The 24,050-nt window shown below is 34.9% G+C and overlaps 1 protein-coding gene across 11 annotated transcripts in view; it reads left to right on the top strand.

The window, feature by feature from the left end:
- The window catches only part of ROBO1 (roundabout guidance receptor 1), a 1,151,573-nt gene that overhangs the window by 1,017,039 nt on the left and 110,484 nt on the right, over positions 1–24,050 (top strand). For all 11 annotated transcript variants that reach the window (XM_021932690.2, XM_021932676.2, XM_021932679.2 and 8 more), the window contains 2 exons: positions 21,711–21,831; positions 22,180–22,318. In XM_021932690.2, the coding sequence (XP_021788382.1) occupies positions 21,711–21,831; positions 22,180–22,318 (260 nt within the window). The remainder of the gene's footprint in view (positions 1–21,710; positions 21,832–22,179; positions 22,319–24,050) is intronic.

The raw sequence follows: 24,050 nt of genomic DNA, 5'->3' as shown, positions 1-24,050 counted from the left end.
CTGTGTCATGAAAGTCTATTGAAAAAAAGTTCCTTTTGTTGGGCACGGTGGCTCATGCCTTTAATCTGAGCACTTTGGGAGGGCAGGGCAGGCAGATCACTTGAGGTTGGGAGTTCAAGACCAGCCTGACCAACATGGAGAAACCCCATCTCTACTAAAAATACAAAAAAATTAGCCAGGCATGGTGGCACATGCCATAATCCCAGCTACTTGGGAAGCTGAGGCAGGGCAGTCTCTTGAACCTGGGAGGCAGAGGGTGCAGTGAGCCGAGATCGCGCCATTGCACTCTAGCCTGGGCAACAAGAGTGAAACTCTATCCCCCCCCAAAAAAAAAAGAAAAAAGAAAAAATTTCCTTTTTAATCTGAAAAATTGTAAATAAAAATTATTTACATTTATTTATTTAAATTTTATTTTATTAAATGTAATCTAAATAAATGTCAATTTTTAGAGATAATATAGCTATTGAATATTAAGAACTTGCTATGTATTATATGCTTTATATAATCTCATTTTATCTGCTTGAAAACCCAATGCCTAAGCTATTTTCTTTACATTAGGGTACGCTTATACTTGTCAATTTAGTGTTACAAATAAGATGAAGAAGGAGGAGATGATGATGGTGACAGCACTTGCTATGTGCCAGGTCGTAGTATAAGCACTTTATGTATATTCACCCATTTAATCCTGACAACAATCTTGTCAGATACATACTAAACTTCTGCTAATGCAGTCGCTACATCTAAATTGGCTGTTGGGGAAAGAGAGGGCAACCAAGGGGTCACTTCCATTTTTTTCATTCATAACATTTTTATAGGGTCCTATAGATTCTGCAACATATATAACAACTCTGCTATGCTATCAGTGCAAATTTTGACTCAGGACGACAGTATCTCTTGGTTTCCATTATGAAGTACTATTTTTAATATTCAAGGATTTGGAGAGATTAATTCACAGAATGGAAGTTGTGGTGATCTTGAAACTGGGGTTTGGCATGTTCAAGAACTAGTCCGTATTATGTTCAGTATTGAAATCTATAACATAAAAAAGATTTTTAAATTTGAAAGGTTGAGTAGTTTCATAAAAGATGGCACAGAAATGGTCCAATATGGCCAAATATTATAGCTCAGACAACCTAAAATTATTTATTCTGAAGACCAGAAGTCTTACCTAAAAAGAGATTAGAGGTTATCTAAAGAAAACAATTAACTGTCATCATTTGGCATTTACCAAAAGAAGAATTTATATTGAAGAGGATATTATAAATCAGTAAATCATTCAACTGAATATGCTTTGTAGTTATCAGTCCAAATTGTGAATTAGCCAGGTTCTAATATCATTAGCTGCACAGATTTCAAAAGTTATTGCTGAAAAAAGTAAGCAATTATGAGATGTTACATAACAAATGAAAAATTGAGTTAAATAAAATATTGTTAATATAGTGTCTGGAGAATTTTGTATAGATATAATAAAGTACAGTAAAAACTAACACATTAACAACACAGTATAAATATTAAGCTCTGCCCAGACTCAATTCTGAAATTTCAGAATTATTTTCTTCATGATAACCTTTGTCAATCATTTATCCTGAATTGTTTCATTTTATTAAGAACAAGAGCTTAAAAAGCCATTTTTTCATGCTTCAAATTCTTAGCTGGTATGAGCCTTTGTGACTTAAGCATTTTTGAATGACTTATATTATTCTTTGAGATAAGTTATGCTGACTTGTTTATTCTTCTTTCTACTGTCCTCACAGTAGCATGTCACAAATATCCTCTATGTCTACCATTGTTTTTACTTGATTGAAAAAATAATTTAGATGATGGGGAAAGAATTTGTTTATAAGATATTTATTTTCATCAAAGCCATTTTCCAATCAGTAACTGTTTTTTTCACTTCATCTATTTATTGCATAACTGAATTGAGATTTTATCCATTCTTCTTTGCAAAATGTAGAAAAAAATTTTACAGCATCAGTATGCTTTAGTATGATGAACAAGTACATTTAGTAGCTTTTTCTTAAGATTTTTACCTTACATAGGAAAATCAGCCATTCTGTTTTGCCCAGGATGGTCCTGGTGTTAGAAATGAGAATTCTATTCCCAGGAAATCCCTCAGGTCTGGGAAAATGGGGATAGTTGGTCACTGTAATCCTAGAAGGTTTAAATGAATTGTTTTGTGTATGAGTGACATTGAATAGCAAATCACATTTATATAAGGTAAGTAAAAAATAGCTAAAATATACAGAAGGGTTTTATCTGTATCATTTCTTTCAAAAGCAAGTTAAAGATCTGAAAATTTGTAGTGAAGGTCGGAGAACAACTTAGTTATGCAGTAAAAAACAAAACAAAACCAAAAAACCAAAAATAACTATGTAACACTTCCCATTCCCATGCTGACGAGGTAAAATTATTAGAATGGAGTGTGTCATCAGGTCTTTTCCCAGTCCTTTTCTGCTTCCTGTGTGTCTTTGTAGGCTTCTTTGATTTCCATTGTTGGTGTGATATTTTGGTAAAAAGCAGCTGACTCACATCCCATCCAAATCCCCAGTGCCCTTCAGATCCTTCACAAATTTGGCATTCAGCCCACTCCTTGCCAATTGCTTCCTTTCCCCCCAATTCCCACATGTCTCCTTCCTACGCCATCTGCTTCTCCTCCCTTCCTTCGATTAGTGCTTTCGTCTGCTCTTCCAATTTCTTTCATTGTTCAATGTCTTTTGCTTCCTCTTCCCCTCCTCTCCCCTAGAGGAAATTAACATACTTAATACAGCTGATGTCATAAAGCCCCTTTTCCCTGAGAAGTTAAATTTGTGTTTCTGCAAAATAAATATATAGCTCTGTTGTGTGAAGGTCAAAGGAAACCTGAGTAGTAAACTAGAAGTAGATTTTTTTTTTCGGGTTCATCTTACATAAAGTGTCAATGCACGTTATGTATTCTATTTATTTTCCAAAATAAATTTTATATTTGGGATTTAAATATGTTAAGTCAACACAACTTTATTATACCAGTAATTGGATTGAATATATGACTTAAAAATAATTTTTTCCTGTCTATCTTAATTTTCATATTTAATAATTGAAACACTGGGGATTAGTAGAACAAAGCATAGACTTGGGCATTATAAGACCACATTATAATTTTGGGTTTCAAAACCTATTAAATGCATGATCTTATGGAAGACATTTGATCTCTATAAATTTCATCGTTTCCATCTGTGAAATGAATTATCTAATCATACGTAGATTAGTTCAATGTGTCGTTGAGGAAATTCAGCGAGAAAATGCATGTTAAATGTCATTGTAAATGGTGACACACTTAATACACATTAGTAATGGTGTTCTCTTTATTATTGTTGTTAGTATACCTATTTGAACTCTGAATATGTTTAGTCATCTAAATCTTGATGGTAAAGGAAAATCCGAAACTACTCATGCCATAACAATCCCAATTTTCTTCAAGAAGCAAGATGATAATATAAATGTATGTGAACAAAGATCCAGCTTTCTATCTCCTCTGCACGTATTTCTATCTATATCTGATTCACAACTGTGAGGATTTTCAGTTGCCACAGAATCACTAGGAGTGTTTTGGGTGAACATTATGAGTAAGTAAAGTGTTTAGACTAACACTGAAATTAAGAAACTGATTCAAGTTCTATGTATACCTTTATTGGGCAATGCTATCATCAACTGCCAACTGCTTATTCCACAGGAGAATTCTGTCCTAGTGCCCTAAAGGTATCCACTGTGTGTAATGAATCAGCTTCTTTCCCATGCATCTAGAACAGTTCTCGTTATGTATTATCCTTAGGGGAATTGAGAAATTATGTGATTCAGATGCAAAGTTCTGGTTGAGAAAGGCTGGTTCCTCTTCCCAAGAAACATCCTGAAACTACCCATACCCTTGCAATTTTATTTAAGTAATTACACATAGACTCATCACGTTTGGACCCTGAAACTAGAAAAAAGAAAGCCAAGTATTTCACACCTACCTGTGAAGTCCAAGCACTCTTTTGAAAGGATTGCAATAAACTAAAGCATTCTCCATTCTAGTACACAAATTAGTTTAGATGACAATGCAATTAAAAAGATAATTTCAGTGAGCATTTGGTTGTTGCTCTGTCTTTTCACTATTCATATGTTACATGTGCATTTGAAAGCTTGCATGCCAACAGCTTGGTGTACCAATTTATGAGAGTCGTGGCATGTGGTTTTCTATCTGTAATGTTCTGTTCTTACAGCCCCTTTGTCTAACACACTCATTTTTCAGGTCTCAAAGAAAACTTCTTCAGAGGAACCATCAGCAAAATCCCACCCAAATACCCACACTAGATCTCTTCTTCCTATGATCTGTTCCTTTTCCTTTTACCAAGTGCTTCTCTTATAATCTATTCTAAATTATGATTTACATATTGCTTATCTAATATACATAAGACATGAAAGGCTACCTGTATTCCTCATGTCTGTCTTGTGGTCGAAGCTCTATACGTATTTCTTGAGAAGGTGTTAAATGAATGTAATATAAGTCAGAAATTTTGTCTTTTAGGATACTCAGGGATGAAAAGTTGCTAATTTGAATATATATGATTTTGTTAATTTTATTTCCACATATAATTACGCATTTCTTATCTTACTCTCCTGTAAAATGGGAAGAGGGTATCATCCACACCATTTCTTTATTCTAAAGCATGATATTTTATTGGCTTAAAAATAGGAGATACTACACAAGTTAATTCTGTGAGTAAAGACATTGCTATCAGTGTGACATACTGATATAGAATCTTAGAGATGGAGCAGAGTTGAGAGATTGTGAATAGGCGAGGTCCTTGTTTTCAGGGACAACAGGCCAAGCCCATTGATTTACCCTGAGTCACATAACGGCTTAGTGTAGAGTCTCCCATCATAAGAGTTCTTCTTGGGATTTTTCCCATGACAGACTAGACCTGATCAACCCATCTAAAATGACACTTAAACTTGATTATGATATATCTTAACAAAAAACTCAACAACAAAGGGTTTTCAAGGATTTATTTCATATAATTTTTCCATTTGTTTTGTGTTCTAAATTCAGTATTTCCTATCTTGGTAACAGCATTGAAAGTAGTATTTTAAATATATAGGGTTTAGTAAATTTCTCTGCTTATTTATCCATTAGGTACGGGGATGGCCTTACGTCGATTTGATTAATATTTTGTACATTCTGCATATTATTGCGAACATATAGAAATTGATCTTAAATGACTGAATATCAGAGGTTGTCACACAATCTCATTCAAAACAGAAAATAAATTGCAGCAATTTAAATAGTAAGTTAAGCTTAATCTGTGACCATCTTGGGAAAGGTCTGTTATGTCCAAAGCATGTTTTTTTAAACTGTCCTAACAACCAAACCTTGGTCAAGTCCTTTAATTGTTGAAAATATTCAGACAATGATATCTTGTTTGCCTGTTTATTAGGATCATTCTGAGAATCAAACCACAGTAGTCAAAAGTATTTTGAGGACTGTTGATGGCAGCCTCATTATAAAGCATTATTTTAAGTTCTCCTGTCTTGATTTTCAGTTCCTGTTCATTCTACACTAAATTTAATAACTTAGAAAGGTGAAAGATATTTAACTTCAAAAATTAAAGCAAACCTTTTGAATTAGATATTTCATGGATCATAAAACCAAACACTTGTAAAACTGTAGTATATCCTGTTTTGGTCAATGTATAGGTTTACATCAATATATGAGTCTCAATATGTAAGATACATACCTTGATGGGCTTTATAATGTATAATCTACATGCCCATTTTTGTCCAGGTCCTTTGAAACACCTGCTTGTTATTCCTTATAAAGTTCTTTTAACTTTACATAAACTGACTCCAGGACCATAGAGGGGTGAAGTATGTTTAGATGCAGAAGTAAGGCATTGGACACCAAAGATTGCCAACAAAATATTTTCTAGTTCAACAAATAATCTTTGGTGACTTTGGGAAACAATATACTGTATATTTTCAAGTTTCATCTAAGTACTATAATGAACTTACATATGAATTAAAGTCCTCGGTTTTGATATCATACAATGTTGATATGCTATCCTGCTTTGACTGTTGCATACTGTTTGTTAGTATCCTCTTAAATCTCCTGAGATGATTCTGGAGTTTTTGTTTTTCCAAATAGATTTCCTAAAAAACAAGTCTTTTGGTTTTATTTGTTTGTTTGAGACAGGGTATCTCTCTGTCGCCCAGGCTGGAGTGCTGTGGTGTGGACATGGCTCACTGCAGCCTCAATCTCCTGGGCTCAGGTGATCCTCCCACTTCAGCCATGTGAGCAACTGAGACTACAGGTATGTGCAGCCATATCCAGCTAATTTTTTTTTTTTTTTTTTTTTTTGTGGAGATGGGGTCTCACCGTGTTGCCAAGGTTGGTTTTCTAAAGGACTGGGATTATGGGCATGAGTCAGCACACTCAGACCCAAAACAGTTTTGGATACTTTTCCAAAAGTTAGTTCCACCCACATGTTAGTTTCAGTCAAAGTAACGTTGCATGACGTTGCATGACGTAGAGGACTGCCTCACCAAGTATGCCTATGCTGCCTTCCACAGGGAATTCCGCCAACTCTTGAAAATCACTGAGACGAAACCTGATATGGCTGCATGCTGCTAGTTAGCATCCATGATCTGTTAGTCAGAATAGACCTTCCAGAAAGCAGAAAGTGTCTCAGAAATTGGAGTAATCAGCCAAAAAGAAAGTTGTACCTCATAATTCAAAATAATACCATATATTAAGCAGAAGTACTGTATTAAAATGATACAAAATGAACACACCTGGTCAAATAACAAACCTGCAGTAGGAATTTCGGATTAGGTTGCCACCCCAGCATAGAAAGCAGACATGCAAATGTTGTTTCTTCTCTTACTTTTTTCTTAAAATATATGCTTACACAAGCAGCTAGAGTTTCTTCAGTTTCCAAGCACTTTGATATATCTGATCAGGCCATTAAATGTCTCCCAATAGCCAAGGACTAGTGGGATTTTTCTACTGTCAGGGAGCACTTTGTTTAATTATAGGTTAAAGTAGTTTGCCAAATTAAAGGCCCAATCTTTTGTGGGTTCATGGATGATGTCCTAAATAGTTTATTTAATTCTCAGTGTTCCATTTATCAGATGAAATATTTCTCTAAAATATAGTTTTAGAATTTATCTTAAAGAATTGTTTGTACATTTTATCTTTAATTTGGACAAATATTTACATAACAATACTTTTTAGTAAATTCTCTATTTTTAAAAAGTTGACTTTTCTAATTGCTTATAGTCTTTCTGATTGCTTATGATAGTACAGACTGCATTTTTTTCTTTCTGTTGACATCAAGCAAAGTGAATTGTAATCTTTAAAAAAAAAAGTATTACATTCAAAAGGGCATTTGATTTTACAAGATGTTGTGAACAATATCCTTTCCTTAAAACAGGGTTCAAAATGCAAAAAATCAAAGAAATTTTCTTAAGCCTTTTAGTTTTCAATTATTTTTAATCTGATCACTTTACAGGGGATTGAGATTTCCTTTTCATTATTTATAATTGGTGATGATTAGCATTATTTCTTCATCTTGCCCACATTATCACTTTTATTTAAATATTCTCTCTCAAAGAATAATTCTAAGTTTTATGGTGAGGCTAGTATCTCCTCAATCTAATGCTGATTCTGCAATTCTTTTGTTTAAAGGTTAGTTACTTTAACCAAAAAACTCTTGGTAACATCTGACCACTGCCGTTTTTATCTCCTTAAGACCAAAGAATTTGATAATATGATAAATTGTACACTTGTAAAATAGTCTGTTGTGCATTAACAAAATTACTACCAGATGGTACAGGTTTACTCTTCTTAAATCTTACAAATCGAGGTGATCACAAAGCTTTAAAGGCCTATTGCATTAGAAACAGGCTTTCGCTTAAGTCACCTTTAAGAGCATCATACTGTATGGGAACATTTCAAAAGCAGTTGAGCTGAACCTGTATAATACTGGCTGAAAATAATGTAAATTTGTCTCTTTGAGGAGATAGAGTACAATTTACTAAGGAATCCATGATTTCTTATTCCTTAGTCTTTTCACATGCATGGTGTCACTCTTCTCTCACCTCGATATATCACATCACTGTAGTGTTCCATGCATCATGCGTATAAAAGATCATGCCACACTTCCCCATCTTTATTAGGGAAGCTTGTAAATATTCTGTTTAACCTTTAAACATTCATAATAATAAGCGCATGTTTGCATGGGAACAGGAGAGCCATTCTTCTGCATAGAAATGCATGTGGGATATTTACCTTACAACATTAGTCCTACAGACAACACATGCAAATATGAAATGTAAACATGCACATTGTTTTTCTGCTGACAATTACATGGACTAATGGCCATTAGGTTGGATGTCCAGATTGGTCAGGCTTAAATATGGGGTGTGCTGGAAGGGGGAACTTCAATGTAATGTGCTCAGGAAGGTCCATGGAGAGCAACTATTCATTCTTCCAGCCATTCAGTTTGAGGATCTATACATTTAAAAAATACTGTGAATTTGTAGTTTGTGGCGTGGGAAGCAAAAAAAAAAAAAAGTAAGCCGTTGTTCTCTGTCTCAAAGAAAGCCCTCTCTAGAAGCTTTATGTTGGATCTATGTAGAATGACCTTCAGTGCACTTACCAAATGATCTGGAGCAACTTTTGATATTCTCAGAGCCTTAATTTTCTCATCCAAAATATAGGAAAATACACCTTCTGAGAATGTTTTCAACGTTAAAAATGATGCATGTAACAATGCTATGTACATAGCTGGTGTTGGTATATCACAGTTCTCATTAATTAAAACAATAGCAATAATACAGATTGTTGCTTAAATACACTGGCACATTTATTAAATTTACCACGGATTCACTGATGCATTTTTTGTATACTTGCAGAAAGAACTGTCAAAGGCATTTTACACATAGAACATGATTTTTTTCAGATGTTAGGCTTTTGCAGTTCTTAAGTTCTTTAAAATTTCTATAGAAACTCCAGAGAATTTAAATATATTTGTTATTTTAGTATGGAGTGGTCAGAATTTGAATTTGTCTTCTACAGTGCAGTATAAAATAGTGTGCTTTTAACATAAATTTGAAGATATTTGGCATTTTTTTCAGAAGAGATGACTGAAATCATAAGAATTATTTATGTCCGATCTCTTAGATTGTGAAAAATTCTGATAGTATACTTTCTATGTAAGTGATGTGTTTTTAAATGTTAAAACTAGGAGGAAGTTTTTGCCATCACAAAACATATATTCTATGCAGAAGAGAGGCAGGGAATGTCAGATCAAGCTTTTCTCATTGATTTTACTTTGTTCTTTAATCTTCACACTGACTAATGTAACTTCTAGTGGACCTTTCCAGTCCCTAAATGCTGGAACTCTTAGATAGGTTTCTATGGAAGCAACCTAGGATGCACAAGGTTCTGATTTCTCAGCTCAAAGTTCCAACAGTATAACCTAGACGTGGGTTAGAAGCCATGTAAAACACTGATATCCCTTAGTACAATTAATACCATTTGCATTACATTTTCTGTTCAGCATGCTTTTGTCTTGGCTATGGAATGGAACCATTTATGACTAAAAAAGAACGTTCCGAATAAATATCCCTCCAAACAGTTTTTACAATACCCTTTACACAGATCATTTTCTCTGTTATTTTGTTTTCACCAACAACTATAGAAATAGAAATGGTCAAGATGAATTTATTTTTATTTCTTATTTGTCCATGAGTTAATTATTAGTTCTCAGGAAATAGCAAAAAGTACCTATTTATAATTTTGAAGTTTACCCCACTAGAAAGCTCCTTTTTAAGCGCTAGGTCAGACCTGTTTTTCTAGGATCATATTTTCTTCCTCATATTGAGGAGTTAGCCTACTTGCTTCCTCTTAGGAGGTGTGTAGAAATATTTTAATTTATGTTAACATGTGTATTGTTGGAAGATATGGGATTTATGTATGTTTTGAACATGTTTTCCATATGAAATGAGGCACAAATTTGCCAAATGAGTGAGCTACATTCTAGCATAATCTCGTGTTCAACAAAGGAGGGTGAAGCAACTAGCCATATGGATATTGAATCTCTTACCCTGGTCTGATGAGCCCTAACTTCTGATTAATCAATTAAGCTTGTCACTTGCAAGCTCTTCTTTTTCTCCTTTGACTCTTTGGGATTCAAATACCACAGAATGTGCATGAGTGTTTACTTCAATTTGGAGCTATTTTAGGAATATTTCTTCTATAGAATCTTAATTAGTAATATTAAATGTGTTTTATATTTTCTCATAAAAATGTATTTATATAAAGTAAAATTGGTCAATCTGTATCAAGGAATCCCGTTCATACCCAACCTTGATTTGACTTTGCCATGGTTGTGTCTTCTACAGAATGTAAGTCAATGTAAATTTCAAGGGTAAAAAGTTATATGTGATCTCTGGAAAAGGCTTTATCTTAGCAAGCATTTGGTAGTGAGGGAAATTTCTCACACTGGACCAAACTATAGAGCTAAGTGTAAGAACCCACAGAGAGGAAAAGGGATTTACTGTTGGCAAAGTATTTTCAGCTGGTGTACTTGTAATTCAGAAGAGCCAAGAGTTTGAAAATGAGCTTTTCTCCCCTCAAATACTATGAACATTTGTCATCTTTATTTCTAGAGTATAGTCATAATTCCCTTGTAGATTTTTATTTCAGGCTGTCTTAGCAGTGACTGTATGTAAATTCAGAATTAGAGCCAGATGGTTGGATGAGGTGATAAAAACGAAACCTGGTTTTGTGGGAAAGTGAAAATTGCCCATAAGACTTTGTTTTTTACCTTTAAAACAGCAGGACACTGTTTCATGGGACCTGTGAAGGAAATAATACATTAACTTTAATAGCTATAAGCTAAATCAATTTTTCATATTAATGCTGAATGCTAGCATGTAATCTACCTAGAATTTTCATAGAGGTAAAAATCAATTAGCTTTCTTACTTTTAGAAGATAGCTAACAAAGGCTAAAACCACTCTTTATATTGGCTCCTTTATAGGATTCACTTTGGGGTTCTAGTCTTAATGACTTGGGAACCAGACACCTGGGGAATCTGCTAAAAAGCCTTCACTGTTTTATCTGCTCTCCATTGCATCAGCACTCAGCAGTTGTCTGTTCCTGGTTAATACTATAAATTAGAAGGGGCTTTCCTGGCTGATTGCTTTAGGCTACGTACCTCTGTCTAGCCCAGGAAAATGGGTGTCCAGCAGAAAAATGCCATACCCAAGGCTTCATATTGTCTTTGAGCTACACTTAAGCAAGCAAAATTGGTATGTTTAAGAGGGCTGTGTTCCTTCTTTCTGTTATTTATTAAAGTTAGGAATCATAAAAAGGTTCTCTGGTGATATACTTTTGATAGAGAGCAAGATACTAATTTATACTTTCACAAAGAAAATCATCCTTTCCTTTAACTATGTCTCTCTGCAGGGTGGCTCCCACTTACCTGCAATTAGCAGTACAGCTCTTCCTGGTGTAGTCTATAATCAAATTATCATAGGTGTGCTTCTGCAGCAGCAAACAGCCAACTACCAATTTATAAATTGCTATGAGGAAGAAATGAGAAGTTTAGGAGGAGAAATGGAAATAGCAGGGAAGTGCAGCTGCCAGAGTCCTAGGCGGGGACTCTCCCAGGCCTGTGTTCTCAGCTGGCAGCTCACCAAGCTGTGCAAAGAGCCACGTGTTCCCACTGGGATAATTGCTTTTTCTGCATGAGTCTCTTGTTGCTTCTCTCTGATGATCAAGAGTGTTTAAACTCCTGGCTGAATTCATGGTGATTTTCAAATGGTATTGTGAAGTGTACCAGGAAACAAATGAAACTGGATCGTGTTCTCTTGTGTGTATGTAGCCCGGGCAAATGTGGGACGCCAATGGAGAGATCCGAATTGCCTATTTTTCCTCTCCATTCCACTCCTAAGAGAGTAGTTGAAAGACCTGAAACAAGTTGTGGCTTTTCTCCAGGCAATGCTGTCCTTTTTTATGTCACCTGGAATTTTTAGAATGGTCATGGCTTTCAATTTATCATTCTCATATTTTCTTTACAATGTGTGTGTACTTGCCCCAGTGTCCTTTTGTTATATAAAACATTTTTTGTGCAAATCCCAGGAACATTATTTACACTTGAAGCAGGCTGTAAATGATGAAATAGCCTTCACTCGAGAATGGACTAGTGAATAATTTGTAAAATCTAGGTACTTTTTACAGTTTAATTGAAAGCTGACTAATCTGGGTATAATTATTTTATAGCCTAGAAAAAAAAGCAAAATCTTATAAATATTAGTGTACAATCTGTTTTCCTTAGTTTCATCCATCTGGGGGTACAGTGCTGTCATTTTGTGTTATGAGTTCGTATTAGACTAGTCTTGAGTTAAAGACGAGTTTACCTGACAGCCTGTGGATGCACAGCGTGAAACCAGATCATATCTAATCCAGAGACTTGAGTGGGAAGTCATTAAAATAATGCATTTCTCCTTCCTCCTTTTCCTTCCCCTCCTCCTTCCCCTTTCTCTCTCTTTTAGGTCCCTGTGAACCAGAATAAAATAGGAATAGAGCGAGGTAACAAATTTTGGGAAAATGAATAAAAAATCAATAGCTTTTATAAAAAATACAAAGATCAAAAAATCTTTAATAAACTTTGCTAACCAAGAAGAACCGCGACTTGGCTGAGGTTTATTGTTTATTTAATCTAAAATAAAACATTTGCTTTGATATTTAATATAAAATCATTTTGTCATAAATGCATAGAATTTTAAAATTATTTTATGAGATTAGTACAAATAAATATATAAAATACACATTTTTATAGAATATATAAAAACAAATTTCTTGAAATTTGTTCTTACATTTAAGAGAAGTATTGGTCACTAGATCAGTAAGTATAAGTTGCTCTCTATCAATGATATTTTTATGGTGATGGTTTTGAATTGATTTATCAACAATTTACATTTTTATCTAATACCTGACTACATTAAAATTTAGGTCTTAAAGACAAACAGCAAAATTATTAATGTGTATGTTCAGAAATATAATTTATCTGGATTTGGCATAGTTAATAAAAACATGAAATTATTTAATAAGAGATGTAGTTTTTTAAATTAATCTTTTTGCAGTACCTACCTGGGAATATGACAAAGAAATATTATAAAATAAGAAATACTGTATTTTCTGTTATATTGTATAATATCTGAATTTTATGAATTATTTTTACTTGATTATATATTTTTAGGTTACTAGGATACTTTTGAGATTGATTATCCAATTCTTTGTCTATCATTTATACAAAATAATTATGGTACTAGCAATGCTTTTGCTTAATTAGAATGCAATAAAGCATGATTATTTTTGAGAAATAGGATGGCATGCATTAGACAATATGAATGCTTTAATCTGAACTAACATTAAAGGCTGATATTATTCTTGCAGCCAGATTGGAAAGTAATGGGTATTACTTTGCCTCCTCTTATTCTCTGCACCCTCCTCAGACAAGTTATTTTTTTCTGGATTGTTACTGTTGTTGTTGTTGTTGTTGTTGTTGTTAATTTGATGCCAAAATTTAGAGAAATAAAAGCCGTTATTGCTGTGACTCTTCTTCATATGTTTCTGTTGAAAGGCGTCCTTAGGGACCATCTAAAACTGTCCTGCAGCTGATTTCACCAAGGGGAATGTCTGGGGGCTATGACTGGCCATCTGGGTTACCTGCATCTCATTGTTGTTAAGAAGCCATGCCAGGCACTTCTGTAGTTCACAACAGCTTGCTCTCTATTCTGTAGGCCAAAGATCCAGGCAGAATTGACAGCATTTCTATGAAGAGATATTCTGCACAAGGAGAGTTAGTGGTGAATTGTTTAAGGATGATACACTAGACTGTAATTCAAAACCTCTCATCTCACTTACTTTGCAAAATAGTGTGAAAACGAGTTGGTGGTAACGAATCAAGTTTTTTTTCTGAAAAAATAATTTCTAAACTCAGGTGCTTTAGACAACTTCATTCTTCAGGTAAATCCCACTTGTCAAGCCCTTACTACTGTAAATGAATATTTTCAAGCCTTTAATCTTTTCAAAGATTATAAAAATTTAGTACTGCATAATTGCTTATTGGTATGATGATACCTATGTGTGTCTTATCTGTGTTAGTTGAAACATATTTCTCTTTTAGCATTATAAATCAATATTCTATTATTCATTGTTTTGATGTATTTTTAAATAGTATTTTTAGTAAAGCACAGATTTTGCATGTAAAATATATTAAAGGAAATGAGATAAATTCTATGACAGTTTGGTGGTTAGCAATTTGAAATCATCTTTGAAGCCCTTAATATAATTAGCGGTTTTGTTTTTGGTCTGTTGAATTCAAGTCACATTAGGTTAATGTAATTAAAAGCAGAAAAGAATTTGTGTAGCCAAACTAGTTAATTAGCTCCAGTCTGTTTAGTGTGTTAACCTAGAGGTGTATGGATAACATTGTGGGGGTGATGTCTGAAAAAAAAAAAAATTCCTGTGTAACAGATACTGCAAATCATCTGACTTGCTTTAGGGTAGAAAATGAAGACATCGCAAGGAGTTCATTTTAAGTTCATCCTTATTTCTGATTGTGAGCACTGATTTCAGGGTAAGCTGTATACTATAGAGTAACCCAATCAAAAAACTTACTGAATTTATGTTTTAAAAGGGACCTGAATGAAAAAAGTTTACTCAATTTACTTTTTTAAAGGCAGTATATTTCTTTGTGTGCAAAGGTAAATTTTTTTTCTTGTATTCTGGAAATAAGAATACTGATGCTAGTTTTTCCATGCTAACCAGAGACATAAAATGGTTTTCTTCACTTTTGGTAGAAAAGCTATATCTTTAAACCTGATTATTCTCTATAATTATTCAGTAAACAATTCAGGCAGGATTTCCTACTGCTCAGAGAAGTCTTTACCCCTAAGAAAAGTAGTCATTTCTAGTTTTCTACAGGGAAAATTCCTGGTGTATAAAAATCATATATATTAAACACATCAAGAATTTTTACATTTTTATGTCTCTAAAACATTTTTTTAAACCTGAGACTATTACAGAGAAAAGTAGAAAGTTTAAATATATTTAAACTTTAAAATTCTTTATCTTCTTCTTCTCTCTCCTCTGTCTCTTTCCCAAAAAGGAGCAAGACCAGTGGGACATTTTTTTGTTTTGCTTTGCTTTCATCAAGTATGTATATAGCTAAGGGCCTCTTCAAGCACTGTCTAGAGCTTATGGAAATGTGGTCTTCTAATGTGGTTACTATTGTGGGCTGGTAAGGTATATGGTAATGAGGAAGGAAGACCTCTGCCTTGAATTTTTGACACAGGCTAAATGCCAGCACATTGTCTGAAACTTTAACATGTTCTGCTTCTCCACTACCCGGATTATGTTAATTGAAGCAGTGCTCCAGCAGTTCAGTGTTTAACATTGTGTCTGTTCATTACACAAACTAGTTTTTGATAGGTTTACAATTCAGCTGTCAAATCCAGCCGCAGGAAGAGACTTGCCAAGAAATATTTCAGCTTATTTTAAATAGTGCTATTTTCACATTTGTAGTGTTTTGTTTGTGTTAGACATATTTTTCTTCCCTATGTAGACAGAGAAAACGTTCATTTTTGGCTTACATAGGGGCACCACAGTTTAAAATGTATAAACTCACCCTACATTCACAATCAGTATTTTTATATGACTCAACATAAAATGTTGATTTCTTTTTGCTTTTGTGTCTGTGTGTGATGGAGTCTCACTCTGTCGCCCAGGCTGGAGTGTAGTGGCACGATCTCGGCTCTCTGCAACCTCTGCTTCCCAGGTTCAAGCGATTCTCCTGCCTCAACCTCCAGAGTAGCTGGGACTACAGGCACGTGCCACCACACCAAGCTAATTATTTATTTATTTATTTATTTATTTTAGTAGAGATGGGGTTTCACCATGTTGGCCAGGCTGGTCTCAAACTGTTGAGCTCAGGTGATCCACCCGCCTCGGTCTTCCAAAGTCCTGGGATTACAGGCATGGGCCACTGCACCCGGCCAAAGTGTTGATTGTTACTAGGAGGCCCTGCTTGAAAGTGTGTTATATTCAATCAGGGTCATAGTACTATGTCATTTTTCTGTTCTTTTGTTTATTGAAATGAACAGCCCACCATGGATTCCATATTTGTGACCATTAAGAGTAGAATTACGGCCTTTTAAGGTCCATTTCAATGTAGTCATTGACATAATGCCAAAATTAATTTGAATTGATGGAAATTGAAAGCTGCCATTTTTCTTCTGTTTTTTAAGTTCATTTGCCCTACTCTGTGGTTTGTTCTTTCACGTTCACCAGTTTCTATCTCTGTCATCCCTGAGGCAGGAAGCGTCTCCCAGGATTGGTGAGGCTTGCTTATTTTTTCATTTTTTGTAACATCTACTTTGGGGTCCTTAACCATTATTGTCAGTGAGTCTATAATAGAATGTTGTATTTTATAATGAAATTGGTTTGTTGATGAGGTGGGAAATTTATGGGAGAGAGTATTTATACAAATCTGGGAAATCTGAGCAGTTGTTCCTTAAATACAATAAGTATTATTTGTATTATCTAATTGTATCCCTTCCTTCCTTTTGTCATTTGAATCCAGCAATTATTTAGTCCAGAACTGGGTCTTTAGAACACAGTTTCTCAATCCCTGCGTTATTGACAGTTTGAGTCAGATAATTCTTTGGTGTGCATTTCTGGCCTCTACTGATTAGATACCAGTAGCACCGCCCCCCACCCCACACTCTTCAGTCCTCCAATCCCACCCCAAGTTCTGATGACAGAATGTGCCTGCAGGCATTGCCAGGTATCTCCTGGGAGAGGGGAGGTGATTGCCTCCATTGAGAACCACTGCTTTGGATGAGGTAATAATGATCTATAAAGCCTAACATTTACTTGTTTCTAAGTCTTAGGCTGTGTCAATGCAAATATATATTTTCCTGATGAAACCAGTGGAAGTTGCTTTAGTAATTACAGTCATGCATTGATTCATGACAGGGATACGCTCTGACAAATGCATTATTAGGTGATTTGATTGTTGTGTGGCCATGATAGAGTTTACTTACAAACCTACGTGGTATGGCCTGTTACACACCTAGGCTATACAATATAGCCGATTCCTCCTAGGCCACAAACCTGTACAGTATGCTACTGCATTGAATACTGTAGGCAATTCTAACACAACGGCAAGTTTTCATGTCTCTAAATCTATGTAAACGTAGAAAAGGCGATGCATTGGGAAACGATCTTACAACGGCCGCAACATCACTAGGAATTTTTCAGCTCCATTATAATGTTATGGGATCGTCATCATATATGAGGTTCATCCTTAACTAAACCTTATTATGTGACCTATAATTGTAATTTTAATAAAAAGCGACTGGATTTAGCCTAAGGAAGGAATATTGTTTTTTATTAGACAGATCAAAAACAATATTGAATCATTAACTGCATATGTGTAATAAATAATTATAATAATGTGCAGGCATTTTCTAAGGGCTTCATATGGTTTATTTCATAATCTTCATAATATCCTTAGAGTTCTATATTAATAGGATTTCCATTTTAGAGTTGAAAAGCAGAGATACAGAGGAACTAATATCTTGGCTAAAGTTACACATATATAATAAAAAGTAGCCTGACTCCAGAGCCCATGCTCACTTTGCTTTCCTAAGTATATGTATCTGAAAATTTATCTAGGATTTAGAAATCTTTTTTTAAAATGTTACGTTTTCGTATATATTTTGTTGTCTTTGGGCTTTACCTAGGTAATTTTGGTAAAGAATACCTTGAGTAGACAAACAAAGGTGCTATTTAGTTGACCTTACTTAGTCATTGATGATTAATATCTCTGCTATTGTTACAAAAAGTGCATTTTTCTCATTAAAAGTGTTTTGAAAATTTAATATTTTTCAGGCCTTGAATTTGTTTTATATTTTTGCATTGATATGAAAGTTTTACATGTATGAACACTGTGTAACCATATGCTTTTAGTCATATTATGTTACTAATGAAAACAGGTTTTCATGATGCTTAATTTATCCAATAACATTTCTTGTAGAAAAATTTGACAGAGTAAACAAACTCCAGCTTTGTTTACTTACAAAGAATAGAGAAAGTATTTGTAAAATGCCTGGTGGGTTACTTTCAATTTACACAGCCAATGTGATTTAGTTGTAAAAGATGGCTATAAAATAAATTTTGATTGAAAAGAAACAGTTTTTCTATCTATATTCAATACCAAACACATGATATGGGCTCAGAATAGATCTGATAGATTTAGTGATACAATTTTTTCCATGATTAAGCCAAGCGTAATATATAATTGGAGCTATAGTAACAGGGTGTATACTACGAAGTCCTTAGGCCTTTATAGCCCTCTTTGAATTTTGGTTTACCTCAGCTATTGTTTCCTCCCATTCATCTCGAAATCGGAATTTTTTCGTGTCTGTGGATCTCCTGGCAGTCCCCTCATTACTCTTGTTGACTAAATCCCCCTCCTTCTCCATTTGTATGGATTCTTTCAACATATAATAGCATTGGGCTGTCATATATAATGTTAATTGGTGCCCCATGTGTGCATAAGCAAGTTGATTTAAAACTCTACATTCCCAAGTATTTAAGATGTGTAAAAGTGAATTAGTACTATATTATACTGAAGCTGTAGAAATAAATCTACGCTGTTGCAAATTATTTATATGTTATTATCCTTTGACTTGCAATTTTTCTATGTATTTGAATGTCTTAAAATTGTCCTTAAAGCCTTACATTTTATAGTAGGTAAAAATCATTGAACACTTACTCACTTTTAAAACAAAGAGAATGTTAAATTATGTGTTTGTTTCCTCTTATTTTGGTATATCTTTTATGTATCGTTGTATAATTCTTTCAGCAATAAACTTGTCTCCTAAATATCCAGAGACTTCAAGGTTAGATTCTGAGGCATAACAAGAGGCTCGGTATGCTATCCAAAGTTATAGAACTAGTAAAGAAACATCTAGCTACACCTCAGCTCACTTAACTTCCACTTCAGATATTGGATTTTTCGTCTTCCTCTTTTCCTGTAATAATTTTGTTTCCTTAAGGTTTTTGGAAATGCTTATGTGAGTGTTCCAAAATCAGTGCATGAAAGGTTACAAAAGTTCTTAGGAGGATTTTGATAAGATGATACTCAAATTGTTCTGGACCTCAAGAACTCAAGTTTTTTAAACTCAAGTTTATCAAACATTAAGATAATAAGGATGTGAGCTGTGCATTTATTTTCATTTGTATAACGCGTATAGCCAAAGACACATATCTTACCTAAAGTCTTCACCTTGTTCCAACTTGTTGTGTGACATTGCACAAGTCATTTCCTCCCACACAATTTTTACTATTTACAACGCGCTGTAACAGGGGCTCCCATGAGGAATTACATGTGCTCCTCTGCTTCAGTGCTCACACTAAGGTCAGGGGACTGACACTTGGAAGCATAATTAAAACATGTTGTTACAGTGCGCATACCAGAGGTATGTGGGAGGAGAGGCTGTACTTTTCTGAGCCTCTGTTCCCTTTAGTGAAAAGTGAGGTTATTTTAACACTTCCCCACACAGTCTCACAGCAGGGTTATGATAAAGACAGAAATTTAAATGATATATTAAAATGACTTTATGAAACATAAGATCATTAGCAATATAAACCAATAGCCTTAAGTTGGGTATACATTTAAGAATCCCACTTTGCTACCTCCCAAGGAAATAACTGCACATATGAGAAAAGTGTGTCCAAAAGAATGCTGATTTCAGTGCTGTTCTTAAGCGGGAAGAATGAGATATCTATATCACCTGGCACTGATATCCTAAATATCTATCAGTAGGGGAATAGCTAGGTAAAATGTAGTAAACCCAAACATTAGAATTGTGTGTAGCCATGGAAATTGATGCTGAGGATCTGTGTAAAATTTCTTGAACATTTAAAATATAAAAATGCCTCATACTGTTGAAAATGCAGATTACAAAACAGCATATATAACATGATTCTACTTTAGGAAAATTATGTGTATGTATATATGTTTATATGTGTATATATAAACACATTCACTGTAAATGTGTATCTCTGTATATGCATGCGTGTATGTGAGTGTGTATGTATACACACATAATTGAAAGACGAATGTTCAAAAGTACTAACACTAACGTGCATTTTTTGTGTGACATTTTCTTTATATTTCTCTATTTGAAAATGTAAGTATGTATGAAAAAATAAAACAATTTAATATATCTTATAACTGTTATAAACCTTATAGAAATATTTTAACTTGGATAACAGACTAACAATAGTAGTTTACATTCAACAACAGTATGTTGAGTGACTACTGTGTGCAGACATTGTTCTGGGTATGAGAGACAGAATGATGAATGATGCAGAGGAAAATCCCTGGATGGTAATCTGGAGCAGGCTGATCATTTCTTTATGATGCTACTGAAAAAAAATCAAGTTCTAAACCCACAAAAATTAAAAACGTTGTTAATGTTTTGTTTCCTCTAGTATTTAGAGACTTGGCCAGAATACTTAGTTTGGATGCCTTGATTCAAATAAATCCATTTAGGCATTCAAAACTGTGAGGGGACCTCACCTTTACAAAGCAGTAGTTTCAATGAACTTCTTAATGTATTATGAAAAAAAATGTGCTTAGATGTTTCCGTCCCTTCCTCCCCCGCTCCTTCCGTCCCTTCCTCCCTCTCTCCCTGCCTCCCTTCCTTCCTTCTTCCTTCTTCCTTTATCTAGTTGGTAACTATGAGGTAAAAACCTCTATGAATAAACCTTCTGGAAATTGTCCCTAATGAAACCTTTCTAAGATCAGGACGTTGTAGATATTCGTGGGTAATTGAACTGAACTCTCATCCAAAAGCGTGTTAAATTAAGGATAGTCCAATCTTAATTCATGTTTAGTTTCAGTCGACTTCTTGTACTGTATGCCTGATAACATTTAAAATTAATTTGCATTCAATTATATGTTCAAGAGTGTACCCAAATGTGTCGTTCCTGATGATTTATTGGGACCTATTCATTCTCTGCTTCCCAAGTCCCCAAAACCAGCTTGGGTGGCAGCAACATCACGTTTTTAAGGAAATGACAGGTTCTACTATGTTTTTGCAATGAAGATACACTCCTTTAAAGCAACTCTGGCAAATTAAGTTATTAGAGACATTTTAGTTAATTCACATAATGCTGGAATACATTTTCTTGAAATCACTTATAGCTAATATATATTTCAATATTAGTTATAGTCATATGGTATTAAGAATTTTATTTTTCCTCTTGCTAACCAAATTATTCACACAATTTTTTGTGGTTTTTCACTTAACTAAATAATATGAAATAACTTGGCCGAGTGGGCAACAAGTTTCTAGCTATACAGAATATAACTTTACATGAAATGTAAGTAAAGAGAAACATTTTTGCTTTTTTTATATTGTACCTTTGGAGTCAGTTCTCTTTAAGGTTACTACCTAAAAATAGCAAATACTACACATTAGCTGTTTGATGTAATTATGCTTTGATGTATATGCTTAGAAAGTAGTCTTCATTTGTGAAGACCTCTGTCAGGTAAACATAGCTGAAGCAATTTTAATAGTATTCATGTGAAACTTTTTTTTAAGATACGAGGAGGAAAACTCATGATCACTTACACCCGTAAAAGTGACGCTGGCAAATATGTTTGTGTTGGTACCAATATGGTTGGGGAACGTGAGAGTGAAGTAGCAGAACTAACTGTTTTAGGTAAGTGCAATTTTATTTAATCTTCTTACTGAAAAATAGATCTCTTCTCATTTTGTATCTGTATAGAAGGGAGAAAGAAATATTGTTAAGCCAAGTATTTTTGTGGGGTGGGTAGAAAGAGGAGAGAAGAAATCAGAAAAGCAGCCTGAGATAAAATAGCCAAAGATGTGGGAGGAGGACTAGGAGGAAGCACTAAACCTAGGGAGAAGCTTCTAGAATGAGCGGACTCTGTGGAATAATTTCCTCACTAATATTTAAATTACAAATATGCTCTTACTGAACTCCTAAAGTGTTTTTCAGCTGGTTCATTTTAAAATTTTACCTTAAGGCGGCTCTTTTTAATTTTAGAGAGACCATCATTTGTGAAGAGACCCAGTAACTTGGCAGTAACTGTGGATGACAGTGCAGAATTTAAATGTGAGGCCCGAGGTGACCCTGTACCTACGGTACGATGGAGGAAAGATGATGGAGAGCTGCCCAAATCCAGGTATACATCAGAGTTTCATGATATGATTTATCAACTCAGCATTTCTACGTTTTTCATCACATCAGCTCCACATCCAGGCCGTTAGAATAGTCCATTCTAGAATCCTCTATCAGGGGCCAGATACAATACTGGAGATAATTAGAAACAGGAAGTTGCCATCCTGCTTTCTCTGAGGCTTTCAGAGAAGAACCGTGCATTCATGACCCTGGGCTGCACAGGGAACCCTTGTAAAATATGATATTCTTTAATATCACAGGTTTCTCTTCTGTTCAGCCAGATGACAGTTAATACTAATTTTTTGGAATGGTAGTAGGCAGGAAAGGGAGGAAAGATACAGCATTAAGGATGTGTCCATGAGCCAATTAAAAATCAGGCTTCCTTTTCCTTAGCTAAAATATCACCAGGGAATGGTAGGAGAGGTCAGAGTTTCTTGATATCTGTCAAGTCCTTAAATTGGCCAGGAGCAGAGATGCACAAATCAGGGAGCCTTAGGGAACAAGCCAATAAAATAAAGGCTTTCAGGTATTGTCAGTGGGCTGTCTTCTCCAGTATGTTCACTCATTCAGCAAACATGTGTTGAGCCTTCTCTCTAGGTGTTGGGATTACAGTAGTGGTTTAGACATAGTTTCTGCTCTCAAGGAGCTCAGAAAATGAAATGTATTGATAGACACAGAATAACAATATCAAGCTGATATGGTTTGACTCTGTGTCCCCACTCAAATCTCACCTTGAATCATGAGATTCACGTGTTAAGAGTGGAACCAGTTGGAGATGATTGAATCATAGAGGTGGTTTCCCCCATGCTGTTCTTGTGATAGTGAGTGAGTTCTCATGAGATCTGATGGTTTTATAAGCGTCTGGCATTTCCCCTGCTGGCACTTATTCTCTCTCCTGTCGCCCTGTGAAGAGGTGCCTTCCGCCATGATTGTAAGTTTCCTGAGGTCTCCCCAGCCATGTGGAACTGTGAGTCAATTAAACCTCTTTCCTTTATAAATTACCCAGTTTCGGGTATTTCTTCATAGCAGTGTGAGAACAGACTAATACACAAGCTCTTTTGTCACATAAAGGTAAACCTATACCAGCTCAGAGGGGGGGATTTGAATTCTCAAAGAAACATGACACATAAGTGACGTCTTGAAAAATATGTATCAGTCTGATAAGGAAGAAGAGAAGAATATTCCAGGAAATGGGTTATCACAACATAGACACAAGCTGAGAAGGAATGTCATATCTTTTGAGTGGCATAAAGTTTAGCATGGCTAGGGCATAGGATTTATGATGAGAAGTTATGAGATATCAGGTTGAAACTAAGAAGGGCTTTGTGTAATGAATTTCTAATAATATATGCACATTGGTGAGCCAAGAGTGTTAGTATAAATAGGTTTACCCTTTAGAAAAATTAATTTTGTTGGCCGCATGCAGTGGCACACACCTATAATCCGAGCACTTTGGGAGGCCGAGGTGGGCAGATCATTTGAGGTCAGGAGTTCGAGACCAGCCTGGTCAACATGGTGAAACATCGTCTCTACTAAAATACAAAAATTAGCCAGGTGTGGTGGCACATGCCTGTAATACCAGCTGCTCGGGAGGCTGAGGCAGGAGAATTGCTTGAGCCTGGGAGGCGGAGGTTGCAGTGAGTGAGCCAAGATCGTATCACTACACTTCAGCCTGAGTGGCAGAGTGTGACTCCGTGTCCAAAAAATAATAAGAGGAAAAATTAATTTTGTTAGCA

Source organism: Papio anubis, chromosome 2 (assembly GCF_008728515.1).
Source record: "Papio anubis isolate 15944 chromosome 2, Panubis1.0, whole genome shotgun sequence".
In the NCBI taxonomy this organism is placed as follows: Eukaryota; Metazoa; Chordata; class Mammalia; order Primates; family Cercopithecidae; genus Papio; species Papio anubis.
Note: the sequence above shows the minus strand (reverse complement) of the source record. Positions and strands in the feature narration are given on the sequence as shown.